The sequence below is a fragment of the Labrus bergylta genome, chromosome 16 (genome assembly GCF_963930695.1).
Source record: "Labrus bergylta chromosome 16, fLabBer1.1, whole genome shotgun sequence".
Lineage (NCBI taxonomy): Eukaryota > Metazoa > Chordata > Actinopteri > Labriformes > Labridae > Labrus > Labrus bergylta.
In genome coordinates, this window is record NC_089210.1 from 25,287,177 (window position 1) to 25,309,043 (window position 21,867).

At 40.8% G+C, this 21,867-nt stretch overlaps 2 protein-coding genes across 2 annotated transcripts; both read left to right on the top strand.

The window, feature by feature from the left end:
- Window positions 1-56: 56 nt before the first annotated feature.
- Window positions 57-7,343, top strand: colgalt1a (collagen beta(1-O)galactosyltransferase 1a). Its single transcript, XM_020640852.3, has 12 exons — window positions 57-432; window positions 2,782-2,892; window positions 2,991-3,108; window positions 4,024-4,158; window positions 4,259-4,463; window positions 4,575-4,694; window positions 4,858-4,934; window positions 5,061-5,167; window positions 5,264-5,396; window positions 5,480-5,607; window positions 5,701-5,907; window positions 6,014-7,343. The coding sequence occupies exons 1-12, from the start codon at window positions 209-211 to the stop codon at window positions 6,279-6,281; spliced, it is 1,833 nt and encodes a 610-aa protein (XP_020496508.1). The 5' UTR covers window positions 57-208; the 3' UTR covers window positions 6,282-7,343.
- A 905-nt stretch (window positions 7,344-8,248) lies between these two features.
- gmip (GEM interacting protein) lies at window positions 8,249-21,394 on the top strand. Its single transcript, XM_020640935.3, has 21 exons — window positions 8,249-9,054; window positions 10,114-10,204; window positions 10,657-10,753; window positions 10,918-10,981; window positions 13,149-13,274; window positions 14,160-14,224; window positions 14,388-14,495; window positions 14,598-14,678; window positions 14,879-15,040; window positions 15,537-15,674; window positions 16,182-16,372; window positions 16,698-16,792; window positions 16,892-16,954; window positions 17,073-17,159; window positions 17,270-17,412; window positions 17,500-17,676; window positions 17,763-17,900; window positions 18,113-18,312; window positions 18,420-18,744; window positions 19,272-19,374; window positions 20,193-21,394. The coding sequence occupies exons 1-21, from the start codon at window positions 9,003-9,005 to the stop codon at window positions 20,819-20,821; spliced, it is 3,135 nt and encodes a 1,044-aa protein (XP_020496591.2). The 5' UTR covers window positions 8,249-9,002; the 3' UTR covers window positions 20,822-21,394.
- Window positions 21,395-21,867: the final 473 nt, after the last annotated feature.

Genomic DNA, 21,867 nt, shown 5'->3' on the forward strand with positions numbered 1-21,867 from the left:
ATCCCCTTTAAGATCCATGACACACATCCCACCCCTTTAAAGCTGTACTTCGCAGTGTTGTCACATCAGGAGCTGCTTCTGCTGCTGCACAGATTTTCTTTTCTGTGATGCACAGAAAGTGAAGATTCAACTCTAACATAGCAGTGTCTCTTCGTGAGCCACTACCTCGGAACTTCTTCCGTTAGTTGTTTCCTAATTGATAGTCGCAATGCTCGGGCTTGCGTGCCTCCCCGCCACCCTGCTCATCTGGCTCCTGTCCTGCTGCGGTGCTGTCCGGGGATATTTTGCGGAGGAGCGCTGGAGCCCCGAGTCTCCGCTGCTCGCTCCCCGGCTGCTACTCGCTCTCATCTGCAGAAACTCCGAACACTCGCTGCCCTATTTCCTCGGAACTATTGAGCGTCTCAACTATCCCAAGGAACGAATGGCTCTGTGGTGAGTTATTCTCTGAATAGCCTACGTTTTAGGTCTTACTAAGAAATGGAGTTAACCTCTCCGTTGCTTGTCGGGGGTCAAAAGTTGTTGTTGGTTTTTTTTGTTGTTTTTTGCTACAGTGTCTTCATTTTTAATTCCATACAGACGGTGCATGCTTTACTGTCGGCTGAGGTTTGAGAAAAGTAAAAATGGGGCGGACCCGCAAAGGATGACGGGCTAATACTCGAATAGTCGAACATTGAAGCCATAGTTGAGGCGAGGGTTGAAAATGTCTTTTAAATACAAGCATCTCCAACTTACTCCGAATTGAGAGCGCTAATCGAGTGACAACTTAACGTGACTTTCGGCGTTGATTTTAAGTGTGACCAGAGGTTTGCACATCTGGTCACTGTGCTCATCATGCATTGATCTGTATACGTGGAGGAGAGGGGAGGGGACACGACTCAAGTGTCCACGAGGGGAGCTGTATGAATTAGCTGTAACAAAGAAAGACTTTGTGATCTCCGCATTGGCCATTAACACCCATTGCGTCAATATTGAGTCAATATCAGCAGGCATACCTGAATATGTTCAACTAGTGCAGTGATTGACTCTTGATAATCCTCTCAGAGAAGAGACGCATTTTGAACATAAAGAAAGTTTTATCTTGCCCTGATGTCCCTAATGCTGCTTTACTTAAAATCCAGTTTTAGTCCTTTAAGCAAATGTTTGAAGGCAGGCAAAACAGCACATTTTGCCTGCTGATTTTTTTGTGGTGACAAGTTGAACATGTTGATTTGCATGCTTAATTATTCAGGAATCTAAAGCCTTGTATTGTAAAGTAGAGCTCACTCCACATGTGTTTCTGTCAGCCACATACCTAACCTATAGACTCACACCCTGTCTGTCATTGAGACCAACTTAAATTCTGAAGGCAGTTATCTAGTGGGAAGTGCAAATGGATGTTATAGACCATTTAAAGATCTGTCTGCCATGCCCAGGCATATGTTGAGGGAAGTGAAAGGGAGGTGTTTCTAACATAATAACTTAACGACATGCTCCAACAGCCCCTCTTGCAGTCGGCCTCGGGGCTCTGAGCAGTTTGAGTGACTGCCCGGAGGGTTTAAAAGGTATGCTCTTCGCTCACCACCTCCATAAACAAGTTTCACTTTATTGAGTGGCTTTATGGGAATGAGATGGGTTCATTTCTCCTTTTTCAGCCGGTGGTCTTATAAGTCTTCTGTTTATGTGTTTGAGGAAAGTGCAGTTTTGTTTTGACATGTTTTGCAAGAACATTAAGCTGCATCTGGAAAATGCAAACTGCTGTTTCATGCTTTAAACTCTGCGTGCTGTAAGCTTTCTGTTGCTTCTTGTCCGTCTGCCAAAGCCTCAAATTCTGAAAAGGCCACCAAACAGTCATTTGAATCCTTTTGGTATAAGCAATTAGCACTGTGTTGCTGCTTCACTAGCAACAGTAGACCAGATGTTTAGTCAAACACCCACTGCAGATGTACAGTATGTTTAGAGCACCAGAATTCCAGGGTTTCAAATCTACGCTTTCAACAAATATTTATTTGAGCTAAACATGAAGAGGCAGTCACATCAGTGTTATTCAAAGTATGAGAGGAGGACGGACAGCAGGAGTGAGGGAAGGAAAGGTTTAGCAAGGAGCTGCAGTGTTCTCACAGATCCATGTGAAAACTGTCAAGACGACCCAGCTTGGCTGCAGTCCTGAACAAAATACAATCTCAGCTGATTTATGTGCAGCTGTTCCTGCAAAAACAACAAAGACTGTTGACCTACAATACGCTACATGGCTGAAAAAAAAAAGGAAGCCCGTGGATTGCTTTCTCACTGTCTTCATAAAGCTATTCAGGCAGATGCACTGAGGCTAAGATTACATTCCTTCACAGAAATAGAGCAAAGCTGTCTAACCAGGTGCCACACGTGGCATCCGTCAGTTTGAATCATTTCCTTCTGTTCTGAGATTCTTCAGGCTACATTTCACTTCTGTAATGCTGTTTTTTGATGTGCTGTATTAGGTCACCTCAATAAAACAAAACTTAAATCTGATACAATACCATTACAGACATGAAGTAGATGTTCAGTGTATTTGTTTTGTGAGGCTGGTATCATTAACACCTGTGTGTGTGTTCTCACAGCTGCAGACACTGAGCTAACAAAAAGTGAACACAAGGCCATTGTTATTTGAGTCGAGGTGTCTTCTTTCACCTCTTGTCTCAGCTTGAATCCAGTTTGGTTACTGGTGCTCCATTTAACCATTAATGCTGTCCGGTTTTTATCGGCCTCAGCTGTTGTTAATGTGAACATTGTCCCATCTAATCATCTACATTTGTGGCTCATTGACAGGGTAGCAACTGACCATAACAAGGACAACACTACAGTCATTTTGCGTGACTGGCTCGTCAAGGTGCAGAGCCTTTACCATTATGTGGAGTGGAGGCCAAAAGAGCAGCCCAGGTTGGTGATTTAATAATGTTTGTAGTGAAATGTTTTGTTTTAAAGTGCTAACAGGGACAATAAACTCAGTCTTATAAGTATCCAACTGTGTCTTGTAGCCGGTACGAGCAAGAAGAGGGTCCAAAGCAGTGGACGGACCAGCGTTATGAGCATGTCATGAAGCTCCGGCAGGTAGCCCTGGACTCAGCTCGGGAGATGTGGGCAGACTACTTTATGGTAGGTCAACAACAAAAAACCTTGACAGACACGAAAGAAAGCATAATAACACATATTTTTTTTCCATTTTAAGCACTGAGCCACTATTTGTTCCCCTATCTTTATTGTTCAATTATAGCAGCAGGAGGGTATGTGCAAAGTTTAGTGCAAAGCACGATTGTAATTTAGGCACCAGGAAGGGTGTCAAAAAGGACACAGTTCTGTTTTTCTTGGTCTTATGGTCAAAGCTTATCTGCTGTGCTCTTTCCCTGACACAAAGCTTGACTTCCCATGAACCATATTTCAGCACATTTCTATTTGTATTCTCCAGCCCAGCCCACATTGTCTCGTTTCAGTGGGGTATAATTTTGCAGCTCAGTACATCCAGAAATGCAATAATTTAGTGCTAAAATTTTTGAAAACTGTCCCAGCTTTCTCCAATTAAAAAGAACAGAAACAAAATGAATGGCTTTGGGTATTTTTCCTTCTCAGTTTATACTGACCCAAAGGTCAGCCCTCCTTAACTTTACTGGTTAGCATTTATTCTGTAGATTTCTAAGTTTGTTTCGTCGTTGTACCACACATAGGCTACTCTTCTTTGATACTCTTCTCTTTCCTCCTACATCTCTCTCTATCCCACTTTCCAAGTCCAACACAGTTACAGCAGATGGCTGTTCAGCATGAGTCTGGTTTTTGCCTCTGAAAGGACATTTTTCTTTGCCACTGTTACTTTGCTAAATGTCGCTTAGTGCTCCATGATGGATTAATGTTGGGTCTTTGAAGATGATATAACAAAGAGTAAGGTCTTTTACCTGCTCCTTTGTAAAGTGTATTGAGACCACATTTGTTATGAATTGCCGCTGTGCAAACAAAGATTAGTTGATCAATTGATATTGGCAAACTATCTTTACTGTTTGTTTTCTCTCCCCTGTGTAGTTGGCCGACTGTGATAACCTCCTCACCAATCCCGATGTGGTCTGGAAGCTGATGCAAGAGAATAAGACCATCATTGCTCCAATGCTTGAATCCCGTGCAGCCTATTCAAACTTCTGGTGTGGAATGACCTCACAGGTACTGTGCTGATGATTGGCTTAAAGACAAGTGAAGTGTTTTTATAATGTTTGTTTGAATCAAAGAATCTCTGAACTCTGAACTCATCTCTTAATCACAGGGCTACTATAAGCGCACCCCTGCTTACATACCCATGAGGAAGCAGGTACGGAAGGGCTGCTTTGCGGTCTCCATGGTCCACTCAACCTTCCTCATTGACCTCCGGAAAGAGGCATCCAGGCAGCTGGCCTTTCACCCGCCACATCCAGAATACAGCTGGGCCTTTGACGACATTATTGTTTTTGCCTACTCGGCTCGGATGGCAGGTATTTCACATTTTGGTGCTTAAATCCAAAGAATAAACACATTTACCTTGAATGTGCAGCCTCAACCTGTTGTGAAACTCAGAAAATGTTTGTATCCTCTGCTCTCTACAGATGTCCAAATGTTTGTAAGCAATAAAGAGACCTATGGTTACTTCCCCGTGCCACTGCGATCCCACAATACTTTGCAAGACGAAGCTGACAGCTTCATTCACACCTTGCTAGAGGTGAATGGTGAGTAACTTGGATTCCTTCACTTTTGCTTCCAAATCCTTCTTCCCTCTGGCTTGAAGTCTTTATTCTACTGACTGCAGCTTTATCTAATGATAACACCCAGCATGGGTTTCTATATATCATTTATACCATTTCTGCATCCATCTTCCCTCTCATTGTGTAGTGCGTTATCCCCCAGTGATGCCCTCCAATTACATTCCTGTTCCTAGAAAACAACCTGATAAACTTGGCTTTGATGAGGTGAGTATGAGTGATGTGAAGATGGAGACTGCAAAAATGGCCCTCTATCTGCTTCTATGCTCAATATCTCCCCCTGCTGTTAGAAACCTGTAATTACATAGCCTGGCTCCTGTTGCACTTGTGCAGGTGTTCATGATAAACCTGCAGAGGCGGACAGACCGACGAGAGCGCATGCTAAGAGCATTAAACGAGCAGGGGATAGAATGTAAGGTCATTGCAGCTGTAGATGGAAAGTAAGTTCCCTCTGTTCAACAAATCCATCACTCTATTTTTGAGCTTGGAAATCACACTTGTCTTCACTAACATGTATTTTTTTTTCTCTGTTTCAGAGCCATGAATACCAGTGAAATTCAGGCTTTGGGCATCCACATGCTCCCTGGATACAGTGATCCATACCATGGTCGCCCCCTGACAAAGGGGGAACTGGGATGCTTCCTTTCCCACTATAATATCTGGAAAGAGGTGAACCTCAGGAGCCAAGTGTTTAAACATCTGGGGAGCCGACAGATTGGTGGCAAATTTTTTTAATCTGTGCATTGCCTTAGATTGTGGAGCGACGTCTGGAAACCTCCTTGGTGATTGAAGACGACCTGCGCTTTGAGATCTTCTTCAAACGTCGCTTGATGAATTTGATGAGCGAGGTGGAAGATGAAGGACTAGACTGGGATCTCATGTGAGTTTGTGCTCCCTTCTCAGTTATGAGTTCAACCTCAATCGTTTGTACTGTGACATTTCTTTTAATCATTGCCTGATTTCTTTCTTTCAGTTACATTGGCCGTAAGAGAATGCAAGTGGATCACCCAGAAAAAGCTGTGCCTCATATACACAGCTTAGTGGAAGCAGACTATTCATATTGGACACTAGGCTATATGATGTCATTACAAGGTGCAGAGAAGCTCTTAAAAGTAGAACCACTAAAAAAGATTTTGCCAGTGGACGAGTTTCTTCCTATAATGTTTGATAAACACCCTGTGTAAGTGTTCAAACCCTCTCTAGTACAAAACACACTGACAGAAGTACTTGTGCTGAGCTGTTCTGCTTTTTTTCTGTTTTTCTGAACTCTCTCGTCTCCTCCACAGGTCTGATTATATGGAACAGTTTGAAACCAGAGACCTAAAGGCTTTCTCAGCCGAGCCTCTTCTGGTTTATCCGACACACTATACAGGCGACAAAGGCTACATCAGCGACACTGAGACCTCCACCGTGTGGGACAATGACAAGGTCCGTACAGACTGGGACAGAGCACGCTCAGGAAAGACTCACGAGCAGGCAGAGATCAGCTCTGAGGCGCAGAACTCAGACGTGCTCCAGTCACCTTTGGACAGTACAGCACGAGACGAGCTATGAGAGGAACTGAAAGGGAGAGCCAAATGTAGTATCCCAAAGGACAAACACCCTCAGTTCTTTAACCATGTCTTTGATTCTTTTGATTTTGCAGCGTAGCAGTGATGTGGCATCAGAGTTTGGAGACATTTTTAATTTATCCAGGTGTTACAAGTTATAAAGGGATCCGTTTTGTCCTATATTTTTCATGTTTTCATTTAGTAGTTTTTTATTTTATAAAAGGCGCTAGACTTGCTGTTTGAAATGGCATTTGCAGTACCTACTTTCTGTCTGTCATACAGAAATTATCTACACAAAGCAAACAAATGCATTCAGACTGTAACTTTTCAGTTATCATGCAGTAACTTTGTCTTTATTTGATATTACACTGTGAAAGGCCTTTTAAGAAACTCTTTTGAGGTATGCAAAAGAAGTATGCAATAACCACCGGGTTGTACACTTCCATAAAACGTTTCTTAAACCGATGTGTAAATGTGTCAAATCATTAGCTTCTGAAAAATATGTGAGGAGAAACATCTGCATGCTCTTTTCTTTGATCTTCAGTATTTTTTTCTTTTAAAACGTCTCATTTCTGTGCTTTAATGAATCATTAGCCATCACTAAAGATGCTCCGAGCATCAAACAAAATGAATGGCTTTGGGTACCAAAGCATTAAATTACAGAAGCACCACTTGCAGTCGTCTCAGAATTGATCGTTTTAAAGTTCTTCTGTAGAGTATTTACTAATGCACTTCTGGGTTCCTTGTCATGTCACAGCTTTAGGATTGTTTCCAGACTAATGCTGTGAACCAGCTGTTGACAGAGTTATAGATGAGACAAACCGCTGTACACGCCTCTAGCTTGGTGGTATGGGGCCCGGGGGGTGGGGGGGGGAAGAACCGACCCAGCCACATCTAAACCTACATGAGTTTCTCCACCTCTTAGTCCAATTGTTTGGATCTGAATTCAAGCTGAGCTCCCAGGAAGTGGATGTTTATAGGGTAATAATGAGAACATTCAGCCTTGTACACAAACATGTTAGAAATGTCACAAGAAATAAAAGTTTTTATTTTTGAAAAAGCTGAATTCGTAGTCGCTGTAATGTTTCTGGTGGAACCATTTCTTCTGGTAGTTAAAATTGTATTAAAATAGTTGAATGCTGTAGCTGTAACACGATGATGAACAGATAAACAACACTGTTAATTAATTCTATTTAGAACAATTCTGTACTTTATGACAGATTTCTTTTCTGTGGAACAAAGTTTTGTTATTTGTGTGGGATGCCTGTTACAGTAATTAGTATTTGAGCCGGCAAGAGTTTTCCACCCGCCGCCTCTTCTCCTTTCCTCTCCTCTTCTTGGATTAAATGATAAATGGAGGACAAAGTGGGGGATGGAAAAAACACCAGATACCAGGTAAACAGATTTGAAACATCCAAAAATGAATTGTTGTTTTGAAAAACACATTTACAAGTCATGTCATAGAAAATCAAATGGCTGACAAAAGTTGACAACATTTTTATGTTTATGGAACTTCATGGAATCTAATGAAACTAGACGCTCATATTTGTTCATTTGGAAACTGATATTTGCTTTGTTTATCCTCAACACACCTACAGCCTCATGTTCAGTGAATATACAGCAGTTCTGATTTTTTGAACATCACTCCCTCTTATGTGATATTGCTTGAATTAAATGATGATCATGTTCAAATTATGCACCGTAATAGCTGCCATGGAATGTCCTGGTCCATTCAAAAACATGTAGTTTCTTACAATCACTTATCAACCTCAGCAGTTCAATCTAAATAAAGTGAAATCATCTGCAAAGAGAAGGCTAGATATAAAGCCTGTATTTACAAAGAAACACTTACCCCTATCAGTTATTTTTTTAAGTCTGTTATCTAGATTTCATGTAATGTGAGAACTGCATATAGACCTCTAAAAAGTCAGTGAACCACTGACTGCATATAAACCTATCTCTAACTTTCACTTTGAATCATTGGGCAAGAAGCCTTGCAGGTAAGTAGCACTGAGCTGACTTTTACTTCTTTTATCTTGTTGGCCGTTGTTTCACTGAAATAAGGTTCAATGGGTTTATTCAGATCTAAAAGTAGATATTTTTGAAGTCACCCTTATGTAGAACATTCAGAATAACTTAATTCAAAATACAATATTTTTTTGGAATGTGCTCTTATTATAAGTGAGGTAAAGAATTGAATTGTATCTATTCATATAATGCATTACTTGTGAAATTTTAACTGTGTTGTCAGTCCAATATACTGCCCATTCTGAGGTCAAACATCCCATTCTGAGGTCAAACATCTGTTTATAAGTTGAATGATATGCTTTAAAATGGTTTGCAATTGAAAAACTACCCTGATTACTTCAATGAGCTCTGAAATCGTTTTTGTGACGGCAATACAATTCAAACATGCTGGCACCTCCTCTATGGGTGATGTGAGAATGTAGGTGGGGCCTACAGTGACAGCTAGCTTCACTTCCTCTTCCCATGGCTGTGAAAACTTTGGCCAACATCCACTGTGCCAGAAGAAGCTCCTTTTGAAAGCACAAACAGCAGCAAGGTCAGAGCTGCACTCTAATAATTTAGATTTCAATGTGTGTCAACACATCACTGCATAGTTCCTGTTGACCTAACGTTTGACAAACATAGGTGTATTGTAGTGTAAACCTTTAGGGCAGATGATGTATGAGTGACATAACTAGGGTCTTGCTCCTGTGGGAAAATGGCAGAGATGGAAGATCAAGTGCCACACGAGGAGTCCTCTCAAGCTACAGGTGAGCACAAAGAATGTGATGTGAGGCCACAGCGAGGAAGTATCACCATTTAGAGGCAATGCTTGGCATCACGTTAAATGTACTTCAACTCATTACATTTGTCTCTTCAGTAGCCTAAAGAGAAAATGAAGGGAAATGCTTTCAGATTGTTGTGTCAAAACTTCACATCCATGGAGAATGTTTGTTAAGTCTCTGTTCAGGAACTCTTCTCAGAATGACTCTGATTCAAAAGTATAAGATGCAAAGAATAAAAACACTAAAAAAATAAGACTGAATAAGAATTTGAATTGAAACAAGTTTTGTTGAAACGTCTTATTGCTTCTTATTCTTAAAGTGAACACACTGAAAGACTGCTGACGTGAAAAACAAGGAGTCTATGTTCGTTATGAGAAATGACACCAACTGCAACCAGGATGTGGTTGACCAGAATGGAGAGAGAGAGAGATTGCTTTCTCTCACATGTCACAACTGTTGCAAATGGTCTTTTTTTCCCTTTTAGTTTATATCCTTATTAAATAAGAATTGTAGAATAAGTTCTAAAGGTTAAACTTTTGTTTCAAAATGCAACAGATTTGTCTGTAAGTTGTGTTCAGCCAAACACTTTTCTTTCTCAGAAATTTCAAAGAAATTCTGTTCATGTGTCTTCAGTGAAGAAATAAGTTATACTCTATATTTTGTCTTATTAGCAGAATCATTCATCTCAGTGTTTGTTTTTAATGTTCTAATATCATGTTGTACATTGTGCATATAGCAGATTCCTTAAGTAAACATCTATTAAGTCATGCACAAGCATTTTACTGCAAGATTCGATTACCTCAACAACGACAAATCTTATTATTTGGTGATTTCTTGAAGTAATCTGCAATGTTTTCATACTTTTTTAATTTCACAATACATGTCCATACTCCAGTTAGTTATTTGAACATTTGTGTTATTTTGAGATAGTGTCAGTTTGTCTGTGTGCTCAAACCATACAATGTTGAGTTATGTTTAATGTACGGTACAACTAACAGACAATTGAGATATCAGTATTAGCTTTTCCATTTCCTTTAATTGCAGAGGTGAAGAAGGTGCATCATAGATCTGAAACCAAACGATACAGCGAGATCTTCAGAGAGTTTGATAATCTCGATCTATCTTTATTATCTTCGTAAGTACGACACATTTACAAACTATGTAACCTTCTATTTCGTCTCCTGCATCACTTTGATGTTTTTTTTCCAGTTTGACCTGAATTCTGAACGACAGTGGTTAGTGAGGCGTCATTTACTGATGCTGTTTACCCGGCTGATTGTCGGAAACCACACAGGATGATACTTTTCACATATATTTGTCATTTTAGAGCCATATTCCAATCACTTTGACTGAATAATTCATACTTATTGTCTCATATTCTTGTCTTTTTTGTTTTAATGATCAGCTCATGCTACAGCGTGTGATGTTGGTGTGTCGCCTTTATCTATCTGGCAGATGTGCACTTGGAAACATGACAGAAGGTTCATTCTTGGAAAAGAATGCTGACGTACTTGTAATAAACCTTGAGCCTTGGGCATTGCTATTTGACTATGTGATTCTCTCTCAATAAAGTATTTCTGTGTTTAGTGCAGGGGAGGATGTGCTGTCAGACACTGAGTCACAGTCCAACTCAGAATCCAACTCTGCAGAAAGTGGAGAGGTCAAAGAGGAACAAGCTGTGACTGTAAGGAATTCAAACCTAGTTCATGCAATTAATATGAAAGATCTCTGTTTCTAGGTGTGTCTGTTTGTTTGAATTTAGAAAACCACCAACAGAAACTTGACTTCAGAGGATGATATAAGGCCTTTTTTTTTAAGTAATAGTATGATTTTTTTTTTTTCCAACAGGGTGACGATACATTTTGTACACTGAAACGTGGTGAGCCCAGTGAAGCCGATGGAAAACAATCAGGTATTATTAGTGCGACAAAGAGATGAAGAAAGAACAAATGAAGTATGGCGGTGTGTGTATGATCTTGTGTGTGAATGTGTGAATTGTGTGCATGTCTAGTCTATGTAAACTGTGAAGCTCATATGTGCTGTGTGTCTCCACTATCTTGGTATGATTAGATCACTGTTAGATTCATTTTCCCTAATCCACCCTGTGACTGACATCTGACATCTCCACAGATCATTAGTAATGGCGTTCAGGAGCTGTTGCTTGCATGTGACCCTAAATGGACTCGCTTTTCACTATTTTTCCTCTATTTAGCTGCAAGTTGTAATTGTCCTGTGGTAATAAGATTAGGATAAAGGGAATGGATAAAAGCAGCTGCCAGCTGCTCCCAGTTTTTACCTCAGATACAAGAAGTGACAGAAGGGTCCTGCAGAAAGAGGCGACGTTAGTATTAAATTGGCTTTTACTGCTAATATAAAGGAGACAAATTAGTCTAGTCTTACTTACAGTCTATAAAGGAAGTCTTTGCCAAACGCTCAGACATACACCACAGGTCACAGCACAGGAGTAAGAGATTAGCAATTACAGGAACAGACAGTGTTTAGAGAACTAGAAATAGAAATGCAGAGAAAGCTAGCCAGGGTTAACTGAGTATACATTAAAAACACAGCTCTGTCTGTGAGTGGGTTTTTGAGGGTCTTCTTTTGGCCATAGGACCAAGACTTACAATGATCTCTGATGCACTCTTCACAGAGAAATTTTTTATTTGGGTATACATTTCACATCATAGAAAATCAATTAAATATACGCCAAGCACATTAACATGCTCTTTGGTAATCTGGTATCATGTCCTGCCATTAGTTCAGATCCGATACCCATCAATCCCCTAACCCCCCCACCCCCCAGTCTGTGACACACCAGGAGGTAAAGCTCACTGGGTGCTTCTTTAAAGCTTGTCACTCCACAATCTGGACCTGACCAGGATAATCCCCAATCCAAGAAGAGAAGACCATAGCCATGAGGCAGCAAGGAATCTGCGTGGAGCCTGCTTTCTAAAACAAAGCACAGAAAGGAAAGGCTAATAAAGTTTAACCTTAGCACATCATTTGGCCACAAATCTGTCATTGTTGTGGAATTGCCTTTGGTTCTTGAGGATTGTGATGACAGAGAAGTAAACCTCATCCTGCTTGGATTTTTATTGAACTTGAACTGGACTGGTTGTCTGTGAAAAGGAACAGAGCAGAACTAAATCTGCATGTCACAGTGAGGAACTTAAAAGAGAAGTTGTTGCACTCTTCTCGGCTCTGCGTGCTTGCTCAGTCAAAAATATAACCGAATACTTGTAACTGTGTTTAGGACTGTTAGAAGAAGTGAAAGTTTGAGAGGTGTTTCTGTGCTCCAGGAAAACTAAAACGTGTTTTAAAACATTTCTTTGTGATCAATTTGCTTGAAAAGGAGCTCAGAGAAAAAGACGAGTAGAGTAAATAAAGTGGGGAGCGTTTGAGAGGCCAAGCAACTGTAACTCATACATCATCTGTTCTGCTTTGGTATGATTCAAAGAGGAAGAGCCGGAAGGGTTGTCATAGAAGCACAGTAGAGCTCTGACATGGTGGTGTCTGATGCACGCTGGCACTAAGTGGTGTTTGTGACTGCATTAACCACAGTTTGTCTCTCTGTAGCTGACTGGAGGTGAACAGGTGTTAGAGGGAGGGGCCAGGCAGAGAGAGGAAGAGGGGAGAGGAGGGAAGTTATTCAGCTAAAAGCCGTTTGGATTTGACAATTGGAGACCTCATCTTAAAGGTCCCTTCCTCATTTGTGCCAAGTGGGGGGGACTTGGGATTACAGATTGTTAAAGAGAACAGTATCAGTTCATCTAGAAACCACCGGATCTTTGTTCTGAGGAGCAGATATGGCCTGCAATTTGCAATCATTGTTTCCTGTTTTGGGTTCGTGTACACCTCTTTTTTTAAAGTGACTGATTTTTTAAACATATTTATCTTGGCTGAATATTTTCAGTAGTCGGTGGGGTTTTCAGTCCTGATCTTCCCAAGTTGCTGTTTCTTTGAGTTGGAGTTTGAGGAGAGACTATAGCAGTTGGGTGTAACCCCACGCTGCCTAATCGTTAGATGGTTCAGCTGAAAGTGTGAGTAGCCTGCAGTGATGCTGATGTACTCCCTCTCAGCCCAGGAAGCAGACCTGGCTCTCTGTCGCTGCGAGGGTGGAGTGGAGACGGCGCTGCAGTATGCCAAGATGTGGTGCCGTTATGCCAAAGACCTCCTGGCCTGGATGGAGAAGAGAATCAGCTTGGGTAAGTGAACATGCATACAGTAGTGTAGCATACAAAATATTGTCAAAACATACCTGTGCTGCGTGCCTCTATTACGGTATAAACTAAACACACTGGCAGATGTGGAGATCAGAAAATGCAAAGGTATTGTCTTCATAACTGAGAACCCAGTGCATGAAAATACTCTTATCCAAGTGGAAGTGGTTGTTTTATAAAGGCAGTTCCATGTATTTGTCAAAAGTTGAGACTATTAATCATTTTGTAAAAGTAGATTAGAGTTCAGATTGGGGGGTAACTGCCTAAAAAAAAAGTCACAAACAGTATTGTAGTCTGCAGACTACAGTAAATCAGAGCCTTGCTTCACATGTTGAACAAGAAAAACACAGTTATTTAACCGGTTGTTTTGTTGCACTCAGCGTTCGGGTCAGTCTCCATGTGAGCTATTCACTGACAGCACACATAGGGGAAGGATTAGCAGGCAGATTAGCAGGGCAGAGGAGGGTAATAAAGGAGATGGGTCCATTTGGAGTACATAGACACTGATTATCCTGATATCATCAAGCACAGGTGTCCAGTCTGGGGTTGCCAAGGTTTACATGTCTGTTGACTGAAATGAGAATGTAAAACAACAGAAGAGTAACCCTGCTCAGCTGTGTGAGGAACATATAAGGCAACAGATGAGTAATGCTTGGTGAAGCTTAGCTCCATACCACCATGGATTACACATAGCAGAGCAACACTGTTTACTAATAACAACAGCGTAGTGTCCATTTCCTAAAGGGACATAGACACTTGGGGATATAACAGAGTTGGTCTAAAATGAGGCTCTAAGCATTATAGCAACATTTGTTTTTTTTTAATTTATGTACAGTATCTTCCGTGTAACACTGTCATTTTTGTTGACAGAACAAGAATTTGCAAAAAATGTGTTAAAGACAGCTGAAGGAGCAAAAGTCATTGTTGCACAGCAGGTACGGCTTTATTCATTGGATGTTTATTAAATGTTTACCTTTTAATTTGACTCTTGAGTCATATTGAAATTAATTCCTGCAATGGAGTTGTGTTGTCTGAACAATATAGTTTGCACCTTATTTACTATTAAAAAGCTGTTTAAAGCTGTTCTTGTCTTGGTAGGAAATAATGCCCCTGCAGTACATCTACACAATGGCACTAGAGCAAGACATCAAGAACAGTTTGACCTCTAGAAAGATTTCAGAGCTTCTACAAAACCGCTGTTACCAGGTACAGAATCAGCACATATAAAGAGTGAAGTGTGTTAAATATTATTTTCTTTTACAGGCAGCTACACGTCTTTGTGTTTAATCAAATACTTTTGTCCCAAAGGCTTTGGCTGCCAAGAGGAATGAGATTGAAAGATGGCGCAGAGAGTTTAAGGATCAGTGGGCAAGAGAACAAAAGAGGATGGTAAAGAATGAGGAATCTTGTTTATTTGTTGAAGTTGAGCATGTTTTTATTGCACTGTCAAAACTAATTTATTCCAATTTGAGAAACTTCAGACAAGTAGATGCCTGAAGAAAAAACTAAAATTCCCCAAGTTATCAAACTGCATATGGCTCAGTCTGTATTTTCCCGTGTGCATGTGTGTGTTCCTTGCATGTTTTTAGAATGACTCAGTGACAGCTTTAAAAAAGGCTCGACAGCAATACTTCCAGCGCTGTGAGGAGCTTGAAAAGGCCAAAGCTATATCTGCTAAAGCTGTGGATGATACTGCTGGAATCAAAACACTGGATAAGAGGAGGAAGTCCAAGGATGAGGCCCAGACTAAGGTGAGTGTCCCCCTTTATGTGCTACATGAACTGCTAGTACAGTTTGGTACCCAATAAATACTGTATATAATGATTATGGTATTATGGTGTTTGAAAGATTAACATTTGTGATACTTAAAGGTGCACTATGCAGATTTAGTTGTGAAATTTGAAAGTTGGAGAAGTGAAACAATTCTATGTTCTATATATTCTGAACTGAAACATAAACTTTATTTCAAGGAAAAATGGGTTCCTAGAACACTGTTTGGAGCTACAAAGCTACCAGGAGAGTTACAGTGTCACTGAAGCGGGCCCACCACCAAAACTTCTGCCGTAGCATATTACATTCCAAAAAATTTCCAGGGACCAAATGTTCCTCTGAAGACAGTTTGTGTATAGAGTTATGAACATATACCACAGAAACTGTACACTTCTCCAATGTTCACATTTCTCTACCAAAACTCCAGAGTGCACCTTTAAGCAGCTAGCTCTCTACTCTTCTCTGTAAATCCACCAGGTGACGGAGGCGGAGCTTCTGTACAAGCAGTGTGTGAATGACGCCAAGACCCACCAAGATGAGTTAGTGAAGGTCAAAGAGAGAATTATTTCCCACAATCGCAAGCTCATCTGTCAGGGAGACACTGTGCTCAAAGAGGTTTGTAATCACCAACCTAAACATCTGTCTCCCAGTCTGCATGCTTTCAAAAAGGTTGAACAGTGAAGCAATGTTGAAGCTTACATGGTTAAACTTGGTTTAAAAAAATATTAATAGCATGTAGTAGTAGTTTTCATATTAACTTATTTTAATCAAATGTTAAATCTAAATGACCTGGTCCATTTTTTTATATATATTAGGATGCAGTAAGTCATTGTTTATAGGAAGCAAAGTAATTACTTCTGAAGCATCTCAGCACTTAATGCTTTGGAGTTTTATCTCCATGATGGAAGAAAAAACAATGAAATGATTCCTTTGGATTTCTTCACATCATTCATGTTTAAATCCATTTTTTAAAAATATATATATTTATTGTTATGGTTTTTTTTATTTGAAAAAAAAAATCAACAAGCACCTATATGTTTTCTGACATTATATATGAGGCTAATGCAGATGTATTTGTTTGTTTTATTAGCGGAGTAAAATCACTTTGTCTCCTTCTTGAAGGCCACAGTCAACATGTTCTACTACCAGCGGCAGCAGACAGAGCCGGTTCCCCTGGGCTACCACAACCTGGAGTTGACATGCAGGTCTCTGGAGCCTGGCGAGCCTTACCTGCTCTACATCCTCAGCAACCGTCGCACAGAACAGCCTCTTGAAACATTTACCTTCCAGGAGTATTTTCCTCAGGGCAAAGGGTATGGTACACTGACCAATGACTGCCTCTGCTTTTACTTTAGTTGGAGTGTTTGCTGCGAGTATCAAAATATTGAAATGTATTTGTTTAATGCCAGCAGTTAGATTAATATTACTTGAAAACAAAAATTTGGTAGTTATGGATACATTTTGCAAAGAAAACAGGATGAGTGTGTGATCATCTTCATGAAAACAATCTCACTCTGTCCTTATTTATATAGATGTTTAGGTCATTCAATTCATAGAGTTTGATTTATGACATTTTTTTCCCACATATGTTTACTTTTTATTCAGTAACTTACGTTCATAATCCTTTTTATCTGAAAGGAACAAACGAAAAACCAGCAACCCTCCCAGCTCCCAGCAGGATCACTGTTCACCGGTGACAGATGAAAGCCCTTACAGAAGATACAGCGATGGCAGTAAGGACTCCACCATGATTAAACCATGGTTATATAAACTGACAAATGATCCTCTTTAACTTATCTCCTTATTTCTCATGTATTTTTTGTGCACTTCAGGGAAAGCAGGGTACAGTGACGGGGAGAGTATGGGAGGCAGTTTAGAATCTCTGTCCAGTCCCGGTACGCGCAAGTCTGAATTTGTTTCTGTGATTATTCTTTCACTTTTAACCTTATAAAGAGTGACACCATCAGTTTCCCCTCTTCTCTTTCTCTGGACTACTCTAATGTATAACCGAAGCTCACACAAAGAGACTGCCTAAAAACGCATCCACCCTGACAGTGTCATCTGATGACCTGGACGAAAGGGACATTGTCTCAGAATCAGGTTTGTTACTGAATGTATATACTTCTATTATAGAATACTTCTAAAGAGTGATTCAACTAACCCCACTGGAACTTAAAGTGTATTATTCTATCCCTATGGTCTCCTTCAAGAGTGCATTGACGGTCAGCCAGTGAAGATGCGTAAACCTTCACGAGCTGCACTGACACACCAACTCAGAAAGATGAAGAGCAAGATGGTGAAATGCAAACATTGTGAGAACTACATTGTTGTCAGCGGGGTGGAATGTGAGGAGGTATGAGGCCAGTTGAAGAGAAATACAGTCACATGGTGCTAAGTGAGAGTGCTAATACCCTCTGACTTGTTCTTGTTTAACCTTCAGTGCGGCCTGGCTTTGCACAGGAAGTGTATGGAAGTGTGTCAGTCAGAGTGTGAACACAGGAAGGGGACCGTGTTTGGAGTGGACCTGTCTCTGATGTCACATGACAGGCCGGACGAGGTGCCCTTTGTGGTGCTGCGCTGCACTTCTGAGATTGAAAGTCGCGCCCTCTCTGTCCAGGTATTATCTACCAGCACGGTGCTTGAAGTTCAGAAAAACAAGATATTGAGTTTATCCTTGGTCTGATCACTCGTTTTTTCTCTAAGGGGGTGTATCGTGTGAGTGGGTCCAAGCCCCGAATCCAGAAGCTCTGTCAGGCCTTTGAGATTCAAAAGGACCAGGTGGACCTCTCCGACCTCTCACCACATGACATCACTTCAATCCTTAAACACTTCTTCAAGGAGGTACTTCATTTAAAAGCTTCATTGAATTGGGGGCACCAGTACCTAACTGGTCCCCTGTCCTTATCTTAATAAAGGCATAAAAGTAACCTTTAAAAACTTCAATGAATGCCTTAGGCTTATAAAACCAGATTTAAGTTTGAGACTCAAGATATATCATGACTTGTCTCTCTGTTCTCCAACAATTAATCTCTCCATTCCTCACTGTCTCCCAGCTCCCAGAGCCCTTACTAACCTTTGACCTGTACAATAACTTCATCGCGGTGGGTAAAAACATTCAGCACCTGAGTGAAAGAGAGCCTACACCAGACACTAATGAGATAATGGACATCATTAACAGCCTGCAAAAGCTACTACAGAGACTTCCTTCTTATTGCCACAGCACCTTACAGCACCTGTTGAGTCACCTGCAAAGGTGAGCGTGCAGCTGTGTTAAGAATCCCTGTAGTTACAGTTAACTAAAACCGTCCAGTAGATTTGCCTTTAGATTTCTTGTCTTTATTTTGCTCTCTGCCTTCACAGGGTTTCAGAGAACCAAGAAAACAAGATGTCCCCGAGCAATTTGGGTATTGTGTTTGGGCCGACACTGCTGCGCCCTCTTGTGTCTACGGACATGTCAATGATCGCACTGCTGGAGACCAGTTACCAGGCTGTGCTAGTTGAGTTCCTCATCACACACCATGACGAAATTTTTGGCCTTCAGCCGAGAAGCCGTACGCCTACTCCTCCAGCCCCCACTGCACCTCTTCCTGACACCCCTCCCAGAGCTTCCTGTCACCTGGATGGGGACGTTAACGCTGACTCAGAGCATGAAAGCTCCTCCAGAGAGCGGCCACTCTCAGTAGAAGTAAGTTCATCAGTGAGGAAACGCTCGGTCCAAACACAGACTAGCATTGAAGGTGTATGTAGCATGTTAGTGCTTCATGAGTTCAGTTGGAGCAGTTGATTGACATACACATAGGTCATGTGAGTTCACCTAAACTTCTGCTGATTTATTTACCTGTTTTAAGATTCTTAGCGCCTGTCACCTCACGCTTACGCTGGACAGCTGCTGCTTCTCAACCGCTCTATGACCTGCATGGCCTCCTGTCAATCTCTATTATGTTGACATTCCACTGATAAATAAAAAACAATTAGTTAACATTTACAGTAGCTGTTCCACATGAACTCCAGCCACAAAAGTAAGATAAGATTTATTTCAGAGGGATATAAAAAGGGTTTACTGTTAAGTTAAAAAGTCCTTGATAAATTCTAAATTCAACAGTAATTCATCACCATTGCTTTATGAATCACTCATATACTTTAGTAATACAGTATGTCAGATTATTAAAACTTGTAGAAAACCCCACAACTCAATTTGTGTCATTCCAACAGAATCGAACAATCAAGAGAGAGTCAAGCGAGGGTTATATATCTGACAAGTCTTCATCCAATGAGGCAGTGGACCAGCTCAGCCCCGAAGCCAATGAAAGAGCAGGTAGGCGGGACTTAGTGACAGAGCAGTTCCTCCTGAGTAGAAAGAATAGGCAAACCAGATTATGATAGAATTGAATTCATATGTTTTTATTTCCTCTGTAGTGTATAGATGTTGAGTCTTGAAGTTGTTGATATTTTAAGTAAGATAATTGTCAACTTGCATGAGGAAATGTTTTAAATTACATTTGTTGGAGTTGTTGCTACAGATACAAGGTAACAAACTGGCCTAAGTTTTTATTTATTTAATTTCCCTCATGCAGAAAGTTGAATGCTCCAGTTAACAGCTATACTCAGTAGCTTTCTAAGAAGATAAAGTAGATGCAAAGTACATCAAGAGTCTGTTGTAGTTCCTTTTTCTTTCGAGCTCTACACGTTTCCTCCAGCTATTTTTGGAAATAAGACTTCCTTTTCTATTTTCCTGTAGATTATTGTAAAAACTGAGCGATTGAGATGGATTATTTTACAAGAATTATTAGAACAATGTTTTGATTGTGATCATTTTACTTTAGTTGGAGATCCTGCCAAGTCCTTTGTTTTTTTCCTGCCTTGTCAGTTGTATGCTTTTTTTCTTCTTAGCTTGCTTCGCTCTTGCTTAAGGTCTGTGGTGCTTTTCTCTCTGTGGCTACAGCAGCAAGCAGCATCAAGGCTTCTATGCACTATAAAACAGATTAATAATAAATGAGCATATAGATCCAGCCTGTACTGTAGAACATCCAGAGCTAAGGTTCTGTATTTGCTTTAACAAAAAGCAGTCAAAGCTTGTTATATTCATCCCTAGATGTCTATATTTATCATCTTGTTCTCCCTCCTCTGCCTCAGTCCTGGCTATGAGAGGCCATCATCAGGGTGAGCCAGTGGGGGAGCCAGACCCTGTTTTGGGGACCCAGCCATACTATCGCTTCACCAGACAGCCAGTGAAATATCACCGGCATCATAACCCAGGAACCCGATTCCCTAACCCATGTCGCACAACCAGCCAGCAGGAGGCCCCAGCGAGCGACCATCCGGGGAGCGCAGACAGCAGCCGCAGCTCCTCTCCAGAACCGGGGACACAGAGACCTTCCCCAAGTTTAGATGCCCACAGTGAGAGCATCCACCAGCTTCACCAGACCAGCAGAGCCTCAGAGAGTAAAGTGGACGTGCCACTGAACCCCCGCCAAGTTGTGCAGTACATGCTGGGGCTGGAATCAACTCTGACATCAGCTTCAACTGTGACCTCGTCCAGTTCAACACAGGACTCTTCCCAGGTGGTTTCAACTGGGTGTCAAGCTGATCTAAACATTAATCAGTCCAATAATAGGCAGTGTGTTAGACAGAGTCAGACTCTGTGTCAGACATCAAAAACACTTCCTCCTGAGCACAAACTGACCTCACCAGCTCACAAGATCCTGTTGGGCCTGAAGCTGAGACGCTGCCACTCAGGGAAGGAAGAGCAGCTCTTTGTCTGAGGAAAAACGGATTTACATTTACACACCTGCACATACACTGAATCATGTAAAATCACTGATATAACCTTTATTATGTGGATAAACTTCTACTGCTATCGATATTAATCCAGTTCTCATGAATAAATGCTCACACAAATATCTCACAACACAGAATGTAACGCAAAAGAATCATATGAAAGTACCAAAAGTTAGATAATTCACATTAACAATCAAGTCACTGTTTGAGGAGACACAGTTAAAAAGTCAAGGCTGTATTACAACTAATCCTCTGTAGGAGTTTGTTGACCATCCGGTTGTCTTATACCCAAACCAGACTAGAGTGGTTCACTTATCCCTTTAAATATTTCTTGTATAGTGAAGTGCATCAACAGGTTCTTCGAGATCAGGTAAAAAAATGCTACAAGCACATAAAGTAGGTGTCAGAAGTTATGTTCAGAATATCCCTTTTTCAGACATGCTGCACAATAAAAAAAATACCATGACATGTTGTAAATGTATATCAGAAAATGCTCGCTGTCATCTATTTGTCGCGCAGAAATTATTTTAAAGTACATAAAACAAACTATGCCTTTATTGCTGTCATAGTGTCGTTACCTTGACTGTTTTGTTGTATGCACCTTTCCTGTTTGGACACAAGGGGGCGGTCTTTTCCCAATGTGGGTAAACATTGCACACACAATAGTAAAAGGTAGGCTAAATAAACCTCTAATTTCTAATTGGGTAGTTTTTGAGATTTGACTTTTCCTACTTCGAAATAATTATTTTCATTCAGAGACATGTGTTTCTAAGATTATGACAGCTTATAAAGTGAACCAAAATTTTCAGATGTTTTGATGAAGCCTAATTATGGTTCACAGTAACTGCTCTCATCTGCATTTATCTTTGTCCCGTTCATAATGTGTTACCAGGATAAGACAGTTTGAGTGTTCATAGATTCTATTACATTTGCTAAGTAGTATAGTAGCCTAGTTGAGCACAGATAGCAACACGACGGGATTTACGTCTCACCTCAAGTCTTTTCCCAATCAAGTGCGCCCTTGGAAGTC

Excerpts from the sequence above, each read along its gene's own strand:
- colgalt1a (XM_020640852.3), top strand. The coding sequence starts at position 209 with ATGCTCGGGCTTGCGTGCCTCCCCGCCACCCTGCTCATCTGGCTCCTG. Across the intron at positions 5,168-5,263 it reads ATTGCAGCTGTAGATGGAAA|AGCCATGAATACCAGTGAAA; the intron begins GTAAGTTCCCTC and ends TCTCTGTTTCAG. Across the intron at positions 5,608-5,700 it reads GGACTAGACTGGGATCTCAT|TTACATTGGCCGTAAGAGAA; the intron begins GTGAGTTTGTGC and ends TCTTTCTTTCAG.
- gmip (XM_020640935.3), top strand. The coding sequence starts at position 9,003 with ATGGCAGAGATGGAAGATCAAGTGCCACACGAGGAGTCCTCTCAAGCT. Across the intron at positions 9,055-10,113 it reads GGAGTCCTCTCAAGCTACAG|AGGTGAAGAAGGTGCATCAT; the intron begins GTGAGCACAAAG and ends CTTTAATTGCAG. Across the intron at positions 10,982-13,148 it reads AGCCGATGGAAAACAATCAG|CCCAGGAAGCAGACCTGGCT; the intron begins GTATTATTAGTG and ends ACTCCCTCTCAG.